This window comes from Callorhinus ursinus, unplaced genomic scaffold, assembly GCF_003265705.2.
Source record: "Callorhinus ursinus isolate GAN/ISIS: 27379988/994484 unplaced genomic scaffold, GSC_fseal_2.0 scaffold20, whole genome shotgun sequence".
Lineage (NCBI taxonomy): Eukaryota > Metazoa > Chordata > Mammalia > Carnivora > Otariidae > Callorhinus > Callorhinus ursinus.
Window position 1 is genome coordinate 18,185,603 of NW_027397082.1, and position 15,649 is coordinate 18,201,251.

At 40.3% G+C, this 15,649-nt stretch overlaps 1 protein-coding gene across 12 annotated transcripts in view; it reads right to left on the reverse strand.

The window, feature by feature from the left end:
* The window catches only part of GBF1 (golgi brefeldin A resistant guanine nucleotide exchange factor 1), a 119,292-nt gene that overhangs the window by 97,903 nt on the left and 5,740 nt on the right, over positions 1–15,649 (reverse strand). For all 12 annotated transcript variants that reach the window (XM_073904275.1, XM_025881126.2, XM_025881123.2 and 9 more), the window contains exons 2-3: positions 8,162–8,267; positions 5,857–5,923 (exon numbers count right to left, since the gene is read on the reverse strand). In XM_073904275.1, the coding sequence (XP_073760376.1) occupies positions 5,857–5,923; positions 8,162–8,257 (163 nt within the window). In that variant the 5' untranslated portion in view covers positions 8,258–8,267. The remainder of the gene's footprint in view (positions 1–5,856; positions 5,924–8,161; positions 8,268–15,649) is intronic.

The window sequence follows — 15,649 nt, forward strand, 5'->3', positions numbered from 1 at the left end:
GAAAAGATGGCCATAGACTGCCCTCATTCACTATCAGCCATTCCATGCCTGATAGGGAACCATATGGCACAGAACAGAAGCCATAAAGGTTAGCCTTGGAATGGTCAGCTAGAGCTACTAGTCTTGTAAAACCAGTGGCTATGAGTTGGCTATACCATTATAGACCCAATTCCTAAGTGCCTAATCAAAATGCCTAGCACATAGCAGATATTCAACAAATATTGGTTAGAAGCAATTTAATAACCCAGACCCAGAAGGAATTCAAATCTTGGTGAACCCCAGCAAAAAAAGGTCCAAGAAGATAAAACAATTCCACAGTTAATACAGATGCTTATATTGGGCCTCAAGACCATCTTAGTCTTAAACTGAATATCCCCAATCCTCATAGGCCCTCAGAATTTTAATGACTAGAGTTAACTCTCCAAAGGCTCACTACCCACCCCACTGAACCCCCACCATCCCCAACACACACACCACTAAAAAGTCTCCCTCAAGCTCTGGCCCTAAGAGGTATTCCCTTAAGAGAAGATTCTGGCTGTGATACTTTTAGACTATTCCGCTCTCTCTGCTTTAAACCAAAAATTTCCTGGAAAAGAACCTCTTTGTAATGATCTAAGTTTAAAGACCAAGGACAAAGGCAGCCTAAAAATGGAGGCAAATGACCACAGTCAAACACCACAAATCACAACTGACTAGAGCCCTTTCCATGAAGCTATACTGGATGAGGGCACTAAGGCTTACAAGGACTTGTCTAGTTGGGGAACAAAGAGATCAAAGACCGTACACCATGTTGGCTAGGATTCTTCTAAACTGCTTATGTTCTTTTCTTCTTCTTCTTTTTTTTTTTAACTGCTTACTTTCTTCAGACCTAAAACCAGGAGCAGTACCAAGTATCCTGATATTTTCCTTTCCCTTTCAGCCCCCCATCCCATGCCACAGATCTTACCACCTGGTCTAGCAGTTAAGATTGAAGATAACTTCAGTATGCAAGAGTCCCCACAAGATCTCTAGAAGAATAAAAGGAAACATGTCTTTGGAATCCCAAACCATGGCAGGGTTTGGGAAGATGAAAGGGAGAAGCAGTGGTCCTTCTGCCCCTAAGGCCAAGACACCCCAGCCTGGCAGGCAGCACAGAGTTAACTACCCACCCGCTTTGAGAAGCACAAAGGTACATCACTGCAACATGCCTAACATTTACATTGCCTCTCTCTGCTCATTAAACAGGTTTTGGTTAAATAATGAACAAACTGTATTACAGACTCCGATGAGAATTCCAAAATTATAAATCAACTGGGAAAGCCCATAGGGGCAGACAGACAGGGAGGGGGGAGAAGGATAATATTGACTAATATAAAGGGCGCAGCTTGACAGTGGATATTCCTGCCACACCTGATCAAACACACTCCGTGGGGGGAGGGGAAAGAGAGCAAGAGAGGGGAGATGGGGCAAGACAGCCTGAAATTTGCATCCGGAAAAGATTAAAACGGATTCTTTGGGGATAGAGAAAATACATAATATATATTACTATAAATGCAAAACTGTACTAAAAGCTAACTCAAATGTCAAAGATTACAGCTTGAATAAATTTAAATATAAAAGCCATGTGCTTCTTGAGTTAATGAGAGAGACATAAAAGGACAAACTGGGCCAGGAGGCTGAAAAGAGCCTTATGCTGCCTTTGCTGGGTAATGGGTTCAGGGCACAGCAGCAGCTACAGAGGCTTCCCTCCATAGCTCTGAGACCTGAGGAAGAACTGGCGAATCCCATTACTCTTCCAGCCTACATTTGCTGTTTTTAAAAATTAAGATGTAATTCACATGCCATAAAATTTACCTTTTTAAAGTGTACAATTCAGTGTTTTAAAATATATTCACAAAGTTGTACAACCATGACCACTATCTAATTCCAGAATACTTTCATCACCCCATAAAGAAACCCTATACCCATTTGCAGTCACTCCCCAGACCCCCTCCCAGCCCCTGGTAACCACCACACATCTAATTTAACTTTTCAGAATAACCTCCTAAAAGGATTCCTAAGAGGGCTTAAAGACCAAATGAGGGGCAGCACTCAAGTCTCACTGGTGGTGAGCTAAGGTTTTATCCAAAATAGCAAAATGCAAACTTTGCTCTTAGGTACCCTGTATCTTCCAAGTGCAACTGTCACTTTAGATTTGATATTAGACTATTTTATTACTCTAAATGCTACAGAGCATGCAGTCATCATGCAATCTGGGCAAATACTAACTGTGAATGTAGTCCAGAAACATGTATCTGTGAGAATAACTGGTATGGAGTTAGCTAACCTTATTAGAGGTTATCCACAATGCTCAGATAATACTCCTGGAAGAGTAGGTAGTGCTTATCTACTTAAAAGATCCTCTACTGACAAGAAAAGAAAAAAAAAATCATTTTAGTTTACTGACAATGTCCAATGAACTACCCATTTCCAACAGTGATATTCCTAACCAACCAAGCCAGCAGATAGCCTAGAAAAAAGCAAACAGAAAGCCTTTTTATAAGAAGAGTCTAAGTCCAAGTCAGTTTCATGAGTTAAACTGAATGGAAGTCCTAGAATTCCTGCCATACCTCCTCCAGTCTAGGTGGGACACCATTCCCAGTCACACAGAGCAGGCAGTCCCTTCAGTTTCTCTTTCCAAGTTCAAAACCCTTTCCCAGCGTCCCACCATTAATGCATTAATAGGCTTCCAAGAAAGCAGTCCTCCTGACACTGCCAATCAGAAAAATCTGTTTGTCTCAGTAAAAGAAACAAGAAATTGGTCATGGACTACAGAGTCCAGGACCACAGGGGCAGCTGACCCATAAACTTCCTCCTGGAAGCCAGCACTTTGTGGGGGGTCAGAACCAATCAGAAGACTATGAGATGGGGGCACTTGGGTGGCTCAGTCGTTAAGCATCTGCCTTCGGCTCAGGTCATGATCCCAGGGTCCTGGGATCAAGTCCTACATCGGGCCCCCTGCTCGGTGGGAAGCCTGCTTCTCCCTCTCCCACTACTCCCTGCTTGTGTTCCCTCTCTCGCTGTCTCTCTCTCTGTCAAAGAAATAAAATCTTAAAAAAAAAAAAAAAAGACTATGAAATGTTCCATTTTGGGTCCACTCTGTCCTTTTTTCAGGCACGTAATATGTTAAAACCTAAAAACAATGAGCAACTTGGCAGACACCATTTCAACATCTGCCCTGGAAAATACTACCACCTTCTTGCTCCAGGAGAAAGCTTGGCAACACCCAGCTATGTTCCTAGTACCGCTGACAGAACTGGCTCCTCAGCACATTCTGATTTTATTAGTTTCAAGCAGCAGATAATCTGAACTCCTGACTCAAAGATAAAGGAAAATTAAGCAGAAGACTCAACTCTGGCAGCTCTTAGATGGTCTAGAAACCCCAAGTATTGGACTGCACCACTCACCACAGATACGGTCTCTTGAGATACGTCAAGGATATGTCAGGATAGAGAAAATAAGTATGGGATATGGATTAGACGGCAAGAAGGAAATGTAGCTCTGTCAGGATAGCAGCACCATCTCAGCTCCTTAAGGTCTGCAGAGTGCCCAAAAGGCCTACAAGGCTACTCCAGTCTGATCTCAGCCATTTGGGGTATTTCCAACCACATACAACACAATACTGTGTATAAACTGTTTGTCAAATGTTTCCAAGTATACTAACATGTTTAATCCTCTTCACATCTCTTAAAAGATAGTACAGTTGACCCTTTAACAACCCATGGGTTTGGGCCACCAACCCCCCCTTGCAGTTGAAAATCCATGTATAACTTTTGACTCTTCAAAAACTTAATAGTCTGTTAACCAGGAACCTTACTGATAACATAAGCAGTTAATTAATACATATTTTATATGTCAAATGTATTATATATTGTATTCTTATAATAAACTAACTAGAGAAAAGAAAATGTTATTCAGAAAGTCATAAGCGGGGGCGCCTGGGTGGCTCAGATGGTCAGGCGTCTGCCTTCGGCTCAGGTCATGATCCCGGGGTCCTGGGATCGAGCCCCAAATCGGGTTCCCTGCTCGGTGGGGAGCCTGCTTCTCCCTCTGCCTCTCTCTCTCTCTCTCTCCCTGACTTTCATGAATAAATAAATAAAATATTTAAAGAAAAAAAAAAGTCACAAGCAGGGAGCCCGCTGGTGAAGTCAGTAGAGCATGCAACTCTTGCTCTTAAGGTTGTGAGTTCAAGCCCAACACTGGGTGTAGAGATTACTTGAAAATAAAATCTTAAAAAAAAAAGTTATAAGGAAGAGCAAATATATTTACAGTACTGTACTGTATATACTGAAAAAAATCCACATATAAGTGGACCTACAAAGTTCAAATCTGTATTATTCAAGGATCAACTGCATGCTGAACTTTGGCCACCAAAAAGAGTTGTAAATACCAACTCACTACATTTTCTTTCTCATTGGGATAGGTAGGCATATTTATCCATAAAGTTAACAAAAAAAAAAATCTGTGCAAGTAGCCAACTTCCTAAAGCAGCCAAGTCACTTACAGTACAGGCCATAAAATAAGAACATGCCACTTGGTTGCAGCTTTAACCCTGTTAACTGGCTAATAACCACTTCCTCTATATTTGATCTATGGCTAACATTTCCGATGTTTTTCAACTGAGCGAAATTGCTCCTCTAAAAAAAAACATGTAGAGAACGCTTAGATAACTTCAGCTCATGTCTAGGAAAGTAAAAAGGAGTTTTTCTCCAGATATCCTCCTACATTTCTCATGAAAGGAAAAAATGTGTTATTGCTTACTTAACTTGCGGAAACCTAAAAGCTTTCAATTGTTCCACTCCAGGAATATAAATTGCAAAAGCCCTTTATGGTTGACAGAGGAACACAGCTCTGAGGCTTTCCCTTCAATCTCTCTCCCCTTGAAAAACCCAAGGGTGTTGAGATTTGCCTACTCCTTTGACACATACATACACATAACGGGAGGCACTTCCTGCATACATTCTCTTCTAATTTCATAAACAGAAGCAATGCAGACCAGGGCACTAAACCAGGCCTGAATTCTAGTTTTGACTCCACCTCTTAGGATCAATGTGACATCAACTAAATCATTTAAAATTTCTCTGGGCTTCAACTTCATTCATAAAAAGGGGACAATGTCTGTTACGCCTCCTTCACAGGATTGTGTAAAAGTTCAGTAAGGTAATAAACATGAAAGAGGCTTTGAAAATTCTAAACATATGAATATTACATAGTTATTATGATGAGTAAAAAAAGGGACAAATGATTTTGGGAACACATGATGACTGAAAGATCTATATGACACACAAATAAGGCCCTAAAAGTGACAACGACTTTCTATAAGAGAAGGGTTTTTGTTGCAAGTACTAAAAACTTGACTTGTAAAAAATATTAATAAAAACTTCACTTGTGCCACCAACTTCCTACCTCATGGCATGCGTGAAACAGAGAAAGAAAGTAGTTAAAACAAGACCAAAAATAACTTCATTGTAACTCAATAAAGGGAGCTTTAATTGTATGAACATTGATTCCCCACTAAGGTGGGACATTGTACCAGGAACTCAAGGAAAAAGATCAACAATGCAGTAAACCAGGGGCAAACTATACCCATGAGCCAAACCTGGCTTGTACCGGTTTCTGAAAAAATTTTTATTTACCACTCATTCATGTAAGTATTATCTATGTCTGCTCTTGAGCTACAATGGCAGAATTGAGCAGCTGCACAGTTGCTATGGCCTGCAAAGCCTAAAATATTTACTATATAGTCCCTTACAGGAAAAGTTTTGTCTATCCCTACAATAAATCAAGCACATGGTTTTTTACCAGTATAAATAATCCTACTTAGATGCGGGGACTTACCTGTTATATTGGTTAAAACCTCTTTTAGATGACTGAAACTATGCAGCAAAGGATCCCGTTCTTCATCCTATAGTACATAGGTTTAAAAAAAAGAGTCAGTATCAGACAAAGAGGAAAAAGGAAATAACAGATAGATCAAGGGCACTTTGAATCCAAGGATTAAGTTTCCCTTCTGAGGAAAAGAAAATTAGCCATAATTCAGTTTTCCAGTTCTTAATCTCCTATTTCATAAAGATACTCTGGGCTTACCTAAAATCGTAAATCCTGAAATACTTAATCTGCACTATAACCACAGCACTCAAGCTACCAGAGACTGCCAGGGCCTTTATGTGCTATGGTCTGAATGTGCATGTCCCTTCAAAACTTACATGTAAAAACCCTTATGTCCATGTGATGGTATACGAGGTAGAGCCTTTAAAAGGTGGGTGATTAGGGCCTTCAGAAAGTGGTGAGGGCTCTGCCCTCATGAATGGAACGAATACCCTTATAAAAGAGGCCCAAGAGAGCTCCCTCGCTCCTTCCATCACGTGAGAACAAGCCCCGACCCTGAAGGGGGCTCCTGCCCGACCATGCTGGCGTCCTGATCTTGGACTTCCAGGCTCCAGAACAGTGAGAAGTAAACGTCTCTTGTTTGTAGGCCACCTCATCTGTGGTGCTTTAGTATAGCATCCCAAAGGACTAAGAGAATGTATTATTCTATCTCTCCTCCTTCTTTATACTCATTATATAATCATACATACTCATTTCAAAGACATTGCTGATTCCACTCTCACTTCTAAACCATTTTTATTTTTTTAAGATTTTATTTTTGGGGCACCTGTCTGGCTCAGTTGGAGGAGCATGTGACTCTTGATCGCGGGGTTGTAGGTTCAAGCCATGTACTGGGTGTAGAGATTACTTAAAAATAAAATCTTGAGGCGCCTGGGTGGCTCAGTTGTTAGCGTCTGCCTTCGGCTCAGGTCATGATCCCAGGGTCCTGGGAGCAAGCCCCGCATTGGGCTCCCTGCTCAGCAGGAAACCTGCTTCTCCCTCTCCCACGCCCCCAGCTTGTGTTCCCTCTCTTCGCTGTCAAATAAAAAATCTTTTAAAAAAATTAAAATAAAAAATAAGTAAAATCTTAAAAAAACAAAAAGTCTTGGGGCACCTGGGTAGCTCAGTCAGTTGAGCGTCTGCCTTCGGCTCAGGTCATGATCTCAGGGTCCTGGGATTGAGCCCCGCATCGGGCTCCCTGCTCAGCAAGGAGTCTGCTTCCCCCTCTGCGCCTGACTTGTGCTTGCTCTTTCTCTCAAATAAAATAAATAAAATCTTAAAAAAAAAAAAAAAAAGGTCTCTGGGGCGGCTGTCTAGTTCAGTCAGTAAAGCATGGGATGCTTAATCTCACAGTTGTAAGTTTAAGCCCCACACTGGGTGTGGAGCCTACTAAAATAATAATAATAAAATAAGGTTTTATTTTTAAGTAATCTCTACACCCAGCATGGGGCTCAAACTTCCAACCTCAAATGAGGCAGCCAGGCAGCCCTAAACAATCCATTTTTATAAATGAACATGAGAAATTTCCAAACACATGTACATATATTCACTGAGTTGGAAATGTCTAAATTTGTTTTTACAATTGTGCCAAGTATTGTTTTATACAACTGTGCAAAAAATATCCTTGAACATACATAGGCAACAAAGAAAGACAGCTTTACAACAGGTAAATTTCTTACTCATCTGACTGGCAAGATATGGTCTGCTCTATATACTCCCAAGGAGTACCACCACCAAGTCACACTGCATGTATCAATTTGATAGCGAATTATAGTCCTAGGGAATCTAAAGTTAAGGCATATTTAAGAGGTCCCAAGTGCTACCTTCAGTTGTCCACAAAAATAGCTAGAAGAATAGTATCATCTTCGGGTCCCAGAGGAAAAAAAGGCAGCCTATAAATTTGACACTAGCTGGAATAAAACAGAAGGGTCCTTGATAGGGGTGCCTGGGTGGATCAGTCAGCTAAGCAACCAACTCCTAGTTTCAGCTCAGGTCATGATCTTAGGGTCATGATCCCAGGGTCATGAGATTAAGCCCCACATCAAGCTCCCCACTTAACGGGGAGTCTGCTTCCCCCTCTCTCTCTTCCTCTGCCCCTCCTCCCACTTGTGCACTCTCTCTCAAATAAATAAATCTTTAAAAAAAATAAAAGTGTCCTTGATACCAAGAACAATTCTACTACTCTCATTATTACAGAGAAATTGATTACTGTTTTAACCATGCATCAGATCCCTTACAACTCAGTGACTAAGCTATCTGCCCATTCCCCACTTACCAGTGGAGTATGAGTGCTCCATCGGGCATTTCGTTTGATTGCCCCAACCACAATGTTAATCTCCCCTTGAATGATGTAAATATTTTTATCCACCATCCTGGTAAACCTACCAAAACAGTTAAAAGTTAGTTAATATTTAGTTACTCAGAGCATACCCATGTTTAAATCAGTACCTCATAAGGTCAGAATTATGATTTAACTTCTCAGTACCATGATTTCCCACCACTAATAACAGAATGGGATGAAGTCCATCTTATGTTATGAATCCAGCTACCCGGCTCTCCTAGAGGTCTCCAGAATTTCAAGATACAATTCAAAAAGTATCAATCCAGAAAATTTCTCAAAAGCACCTCAACAATCTCTAGCAAGCGTGTCAAATTCTTCAAAGTCAACTGTCCCCAAAATCTCTCCTGTGAGGATTTTAGATTCGCAGATACATCTGTGTCACTAGTTTGTTAAAGATATATTTCAGATCTTCCCTTTGTTCTTCTTTATTCCCTCAATAAAGTAACAGTGAAAGTTTTAAGTTAAAAGAAAAGAATGAAGGCTGCTAGAAAAATAGCCTTGGTTTGGAACCACAGTTACAATGTCAACTTATAGACTACATCCATTCTACCAAGTCAGCTCCAGAAAACCGGACAGTGGCAGTGATACCACCTTTAAAAAGTTCTGAAAGGTCAAGTTCACTTGCTTAGAGCAGGAACTCTCTAATAAGATAGATTGAAAAGTAGACTCATTTTAAAGCTCCTTCTGTATGAAATCTCTGAAGTGAAGCTAAAATACTACTTCAGTACTTTAAGTGTTCCCAACTGAATTATCACAGGATTTTCTTTGCTGCCTAGAACAGCACTTAGAAAAGATATTTAATTCTCTTCCCAGGTGAAAATATAAAGAAACAGAATATCTTCTTGGCATTGAGAAAACCCTAAGTACATGTAAAACCACTTTCCACTTTCCATTATTTAGAAACCCTCCTCACAAGGACAAAATTTTATTTATTCATTTATTTATTTTAAAGATTTTATTTATTTATTTGAGAGAGAGAGAATGAGAGAGAGAGAGCATGAGGGGGGTAGGGTCAGAGGGAGAAGCAGACTCCCTGCTGAGCAGGGAGCCCGATGTGGGACTCGATCCCGGGGCTCCAGGATCATGACCTGAGCCGAAGGCAGTCGCTTAACCTACTGAGCCACCCAGGCGCCCAAGGACAAAATTTTAAAAAGCAGAAAGGGAAAGGGTGACGGAGGCATATAGTTAGACAAACATTTAGATCAGGTTCCAGGAAAGTTAAAACAGCAAGGTTATCAGGGTAAGGGAAGAAAGAATTCCACAAATATTACTTATTAAGCACCTATTATGCAAACAGCATCTTTCAAAGTTCTAAGGATACAAAGCAAGTAAGACATGGATAGAGGTCTCAGATATATGGAATTTAAAAAAAAAAGGAACTGTAGTATATAACTCTATGTTACCATTTATGTAAAAACCAACCAACCCACCCACCCTACATAATATACTAGATTTATTTTTGAAAATATGCACTATTTAACATATAGTACAATATAAAAAGCAATAGAATAGCCAGGATCCAGATTAAGAATAATACAACTGACTCCCCCATGTACTTTAGAATGCAGTTCTTCTATCAGGGCCAAAACCCCAATCTTGGATGATGTACGTATTAAGAATAATACAACTGAAGTCTTTGTGTATTCTCCCTAATCATATCCTCCTTTCACCCATAGGTCTCACTATTCTAAATCTGATGTTTATTAAACTTTTACGTTGCTTCACACTTTTATGTCATTGATAAATATTTTTAAATAACAGTATTATTCTGCATATTTTTTACTTTATGTAACCAATATAATATTGCATGTATTTTTCTGCAATTTGACCTTTTCCCTTGAAACATTATGTTTGTGAGTCATCCATGTTGCTAAGTGTATTTAATGTATTTTGTCCAGGTAATATATACCTAATGTAAAACAGAGAATAAAAGGTCTGGGCAGGGGCGCCTGGGTGGCTCAGTTGGTTGGGTGTCTGACTCTTGATTTTGGCTCAGGTCATGGTCTCTGGGTGAGATCGGCCCACGTCCAGCTCCACATTCAGTGGGGAGTCTGCTTGAGATTCTTTCCCTCTGCCCCCACCACCACAAACACTCCCACCCCCGCTCATTGTGCCCAAACTCTCTCTTGCCCAAATAAATAAATCTTAAAAAAAAAAAATGGGGGCACCTGGGTGGCTCACTTGTTAACCGTCTGCCTTCGGCTCAGGTCATGATTCCAGGGTCCAGGGTCAAGCCCTGCATTGGGCTCCCTCCTCAGCCGGAAGCCTGCTTCTCCCTTTCCCACTCCCCCTACTTGTGTTCCCTCTCTCGCTGTCTCTCTCTGTCAAATAAATAAAATCTTAAAAAAAAAAAATGTCTGGGCAGATGTACCCCAAACTCAACAACCATAGTTATCTCTCGAGATGATATTGTGAAATCAAGGTATAATCAGAGGACACTTTAGCCTTACCTATAATCTTTTAATTTTTTTACAAGGAGACTATATTACTATACCATCAATATAATTTAAAATCAATAATGATGAAAAAGATGAAATATAATTTCTGCCCATGAGGCATTTACAGAGTTTAATGGGATCTAAAAGAAAATGAGCCAGAGATATATAGAAAAAAATACATCCTTCCAGTAGGACCATTTGCATATTTTGCATAAGACAGGGCCCCCAGAAAGCAAGAAGTATGAAAACCATTATAATAAAGGGAAAAAGGACAGGAACAAATTTTGTCCAGGACCATAACACCTCCTTCAAATCCACAAGAGAATCCAACATAACAAAACATTGATTTTAATGACAATTTAAAGAAACAACTAGGTTAACGAAAGAAAGAAAAGAAACAACTAGGTTAGTCCCAGAAGACTTACTGCTTTCCAAATGCCCTAGGCACACATGTTCTCTCCTGACAAGATTCAACAATGAGAACATAACAAGAATGAGGAGGAAGAGAACCAAGAAACAGAAGATGAACAAATTCAAAAATAATTCAAAGTATCAGAAGAGAAAAGATAAAATCTCTAGTATCGTTCCATCCTTAAATTATTTAGGCAAGATGAATATGCTCTATATCTCTGGAAGGATTTTGAAGAAATGGCTAACAGAGGTTGCCTCCAGAGAAAGGAAGTGGGGAACCGGGATGAGAGGAAGACATACTTTTCTCTGTATATTCTTTTGTACCTCTTGAATTTTGTGTCACACCTATATATTACCTATTGCCTATTTTTAAATTAGAATAGCGAAGGGGCGCCTGGGTGGCTCAGTCAGTTGAGCCACCAACTCTTAGCTTCCGCTTGGGTCATGATCTCATGGGTGGTGGGATCCAGCAGAAGTCAGGGCTCCCCACTTAGTGGGGGGTCTGCTTGAAGATTCTCTCCCTCTGCCCCTGCCCCCATTCGCACTTGCGCACACGCTCTCAAATAAATAAATCTTTTTTTTTTAAAGATTTTATTTATTTATTTGACAGAGAAAGAGACAGCGAGACAGGGAACACAAGCAGGGGGAGTGGGAGAGGGAGAAGCAGGCTTCCCGCTGAGCAGGGAGCCCAATGTGGGGCTCAATCCCAGGACCCTGGGATCATGACCTGAGCTGAAGGCAGACACTTAACAACTGAGCCACCCAGGCGCCCCTCAAATAAATAAATCTTTTTTTTTTAAAGATTTTATTTATTTATTTGAGAGAGAGAATGAGAGATAGAGAGCACGAGAGGGAAGAGGGTCAGAGGGAGAAGCAGACTCCCTGCAGAGCAGGGAGCCCGACATGGGACTCGATCCCGGGACTCCAGGATCATGACCTGAGCCGAAGGCAGTCGCTTAACCAACTGAGCCACCCAGGCGCCCTCAAATAAATAAATCTTTTAAAAAATAATTAAAGGGACACCTGGGTGGCTTAGTCATTAAGTGTCTGCCTTTGGCTCAGGTCATGATCCCAGAGTCCTAGGATCAAGTCCTGAGTCGGGCTCCTTGCCCAGTAGGGAACCTGCTTCTCCCTCTGCCTGCCACTCCCCCTGCTTGTGCTCTCTCTGACAAATAAAAAAACAAAGTATTTAAAATAAATAAATAAATAATAAAATAATTAAAAAATAAAATAATTTTTAAAAAATAAATTAGAAGAGTGAAGAGTAGTTGTATTATTCCACATGTAAATGATTAAGAGCAGCCATCAAAGTTAATTAGCTAACATTTACTTCAGCCAATCAGACATTACCTAACACATGCTAAGCAAAATACTAGGCACAGCATACAGAATTGTCACTACCTACCCACAAGGAATTCGTAATTTAGTAGATTAGATAAAATATATATACACACACACACAAACCCATATATATCTCCAATGTATGAGTAATACAGTGTCACAGTAGTGGAACAAAGAAAATTATTTCTGGCAGAGGGCTCTGGAAAGGCAACTGAAAAGACAGGATTTGGTGGGGTTTTTTTTAGATTTATTTTTTTATTTGAGAGCACGAGAGAGTGAGCAGGGGGACAGGCAGAGGGAGAGGGAGAGAAGCCGACTCCTCACTGAGCATGAAGCCTGACAACACGGGGCTTGATCTCAGGAATCTAAGACCATGACCTAAGCTGAAATCAAGAGCCAGATGCTTAACTGAGCCACCCAGGTGCCACCAGACCAGATTCAAACAGTCAAAAATATAAGGAAAGAATAGTAAGGGTAAAGGCTCATAGGTAGGAAAATTCAGTAGGTATTTAGGGGATCATTATTCCAAACTTGCTGGAACATTATTCCTAGGGGAATAATAGGAGGTAAAGCTAGAACAGCAAGTGTGGGGTGTATCATGGAGGGCCTTCAATATACAGTTATTATTCAGTATGTATACTGAATACCTACCATTATAAAAAATATTTTGGGAGCGCCTGGGTGGCACAGTCAGTTAAGTGTCAGACTCTTGATTTCACCTGGAGTCATGATCTCAGGGTTGTGAGATCTAGCCCTGTGTCAGGCTCTGCACTCACATGGAGTCTACTTGTCCTTCTCCCTCTGCTCTTTACCCCGCTTGTGGTCTCTCTCGATCTCTAAAATAAATAAATAAAATCTTTAAAAAAATATTTTGGAAGGCCTGTAAAGGGGCACTATAAAATAAGAATATTTAATTTCTCTTTCAAAGAACTAAGAGAATGAGAGAAAATACCCATACTGAAAATAACACAGTAACAGGTAAACAACAACACTATGCTACAAACTGCCAAAAAAAAAAAAAGTGCCAATTATTAATTAGTAAATTAAAGGATATACCGGCTATTTGGAAGGCTTCCCGGAGAAAATAAATTTTGAACTGGGATTCCAACTGAAGTAATCAACCTAACATTTGATCAAAATTTATTAAGCACCAAAAGCTAAGAACTTTCTAAGACAGTGAAGATGTAAGCAAAAAATCACCGTCTTAAGCTCCATTTCTTACTAAAAAAGAAACAACTAGAGAATGAAGAGGAATTATTTTCAAGGACCATACAGAGTTCCTTAATCTGCCAGGCCTCTGAGCACTTGTCTCCTCACAGAAGGATTCTCCCAAGGGAATCTGCCCTTCAGCTTCAAATGGGAAGCTCAGATGAAGCACCTGCTACCTAGTAGGCGAAAGCCTAGAACCCCTTGTCACAAGGTCACAAAGGGGGGCATCTGGGTGGCTCAGTCGGTTAAGCGTCTGCCTTCGGCTCAATCCCAGGGCCCTGGGATCAAGTCCCCCATCAGGCTCCCTGCTCATCAAGGAATCTGCTTCTCCCTCTCTCTCTACCCCTCCCCCCGCTCGTGCCCTCTTTCTCTAATAAATAAAATCTTCAAAAAAACCAAATTAAAAAAATAAAGCATTCATTTCTAAAACAAAAACAAGGTCACAAAGGCCTGCAGAGACCTCATATAAGTATGGTAGAAAAGAATTTAAGATCTATCTTGTATCAGAAATAACAGGAGAAGGAACAACCAAATAAGCAGCAACTAACATCCCCAGCCAGATAGCCACTGGCCCAGAGACTCTAAGCCACATATACCCTTTGAAAGTACTGTCTGTTTAAAGCTGAGTCTATAGCATTCCCTTGGTGCTCTGTGGCATCCCAGTTACTCACCCCAAGAGGATCCAAAGAGAAGGAGTCACTCTATCAACTAGCAACTCCCTCTAGATCTAAACAAAAGCAGGAGAAATGGAAACAATAAATTGGATCCTTACTTCATGGAATTAAAAAAAAATCTATTTCAAATGAATTAAAGACTTAAATGTGAAAAAGGAAACTTGAAAACTTTTAGAATATATAAGAATATTTTTATAATCTCAGCATAGAAGAGAAGCACCTAAACAGGAAACAAAAAACACAACTGGTTTAAAAAACTGGTAAATTAAACCATGTTAAAATTAAAGACATTTGTTCAAAAAACACCATGAAAAAGAGAGAGAAGATAGGTCACAAACTGGGAGAAAATATCTGTATATCTTACACATGTAACTAATAAAGAAGCAATATCCATAAAATAAAATGTTACAGGGGCACCTGGGTGGCTCAGTCATTAAGTGTCTGCCTTTGGCTTGGGTCATGATCCCGGGGTCCTGGGATCGAGCCCCGCATCGGGCTCCCTGCTCGGCGGGAAGCCTGCTTCTCCCTCTCCTACTCCCCCTGCTTGTGTTCCCTCTCTCACTGCCTCTCTCTGTCAAATAAATAAATAAAATCTTTAAAAAATAAATAAAATAATAAAATGCTACGAAACTGTAAGAATAGACATATAAACCCTCCCCCAAACTGGCAAGAGACATGAATAGGCATTTCACAGAATAAGGAAATACAAACAGCAAATAAATATATGAAAACATTATTAGCTCCATTAATAATCAAGAAAATTGTAAAATAAGTTTATGAGATACCATTTTACAGCACAAAAATAGCACAAAAATTTTAATCTGACCAAATTAGGAGTTGGTAAAAATGCAGAGCAAGTGGCTGGTGAGTATGTAAACTGATACAACTCATCTGGATTACAATTTGGCATCATTTTGCAAAACTGAAGAACTTCATATCCTATATCTCAGCAATTCCACTGCTAAGACTATACCCCAGAGAAACGCACAAAAAAATTTAGAATAGTGGCCATGGGGAGGGGGTTTGTGACTAACAGAGAAGGATATACAAGCGGCCCTCGTTTTGGTGATATTTTGTTTTTTAAGCTGGGTAGGGGACACTGATGCCCCATATATGCTATACATATTCTCTATGTATGAAATAGACCATCAAAAGTTCCTTCTTTTTATTTTTTTTATTTTTTTTAAATGTTTTATTTATTTATTCATGAAAGTCAGACAAACAGAAAAGCAGAGGCAGAGGGAGAAGCAGGCTCCCCACCTAGCAGGGAGCCCGATGCGGGACTCGATCCCCGGACCCTGGGATCATGACCTGAGCCGAAGGCAGACGCTTAACCATCTGAGCCACCG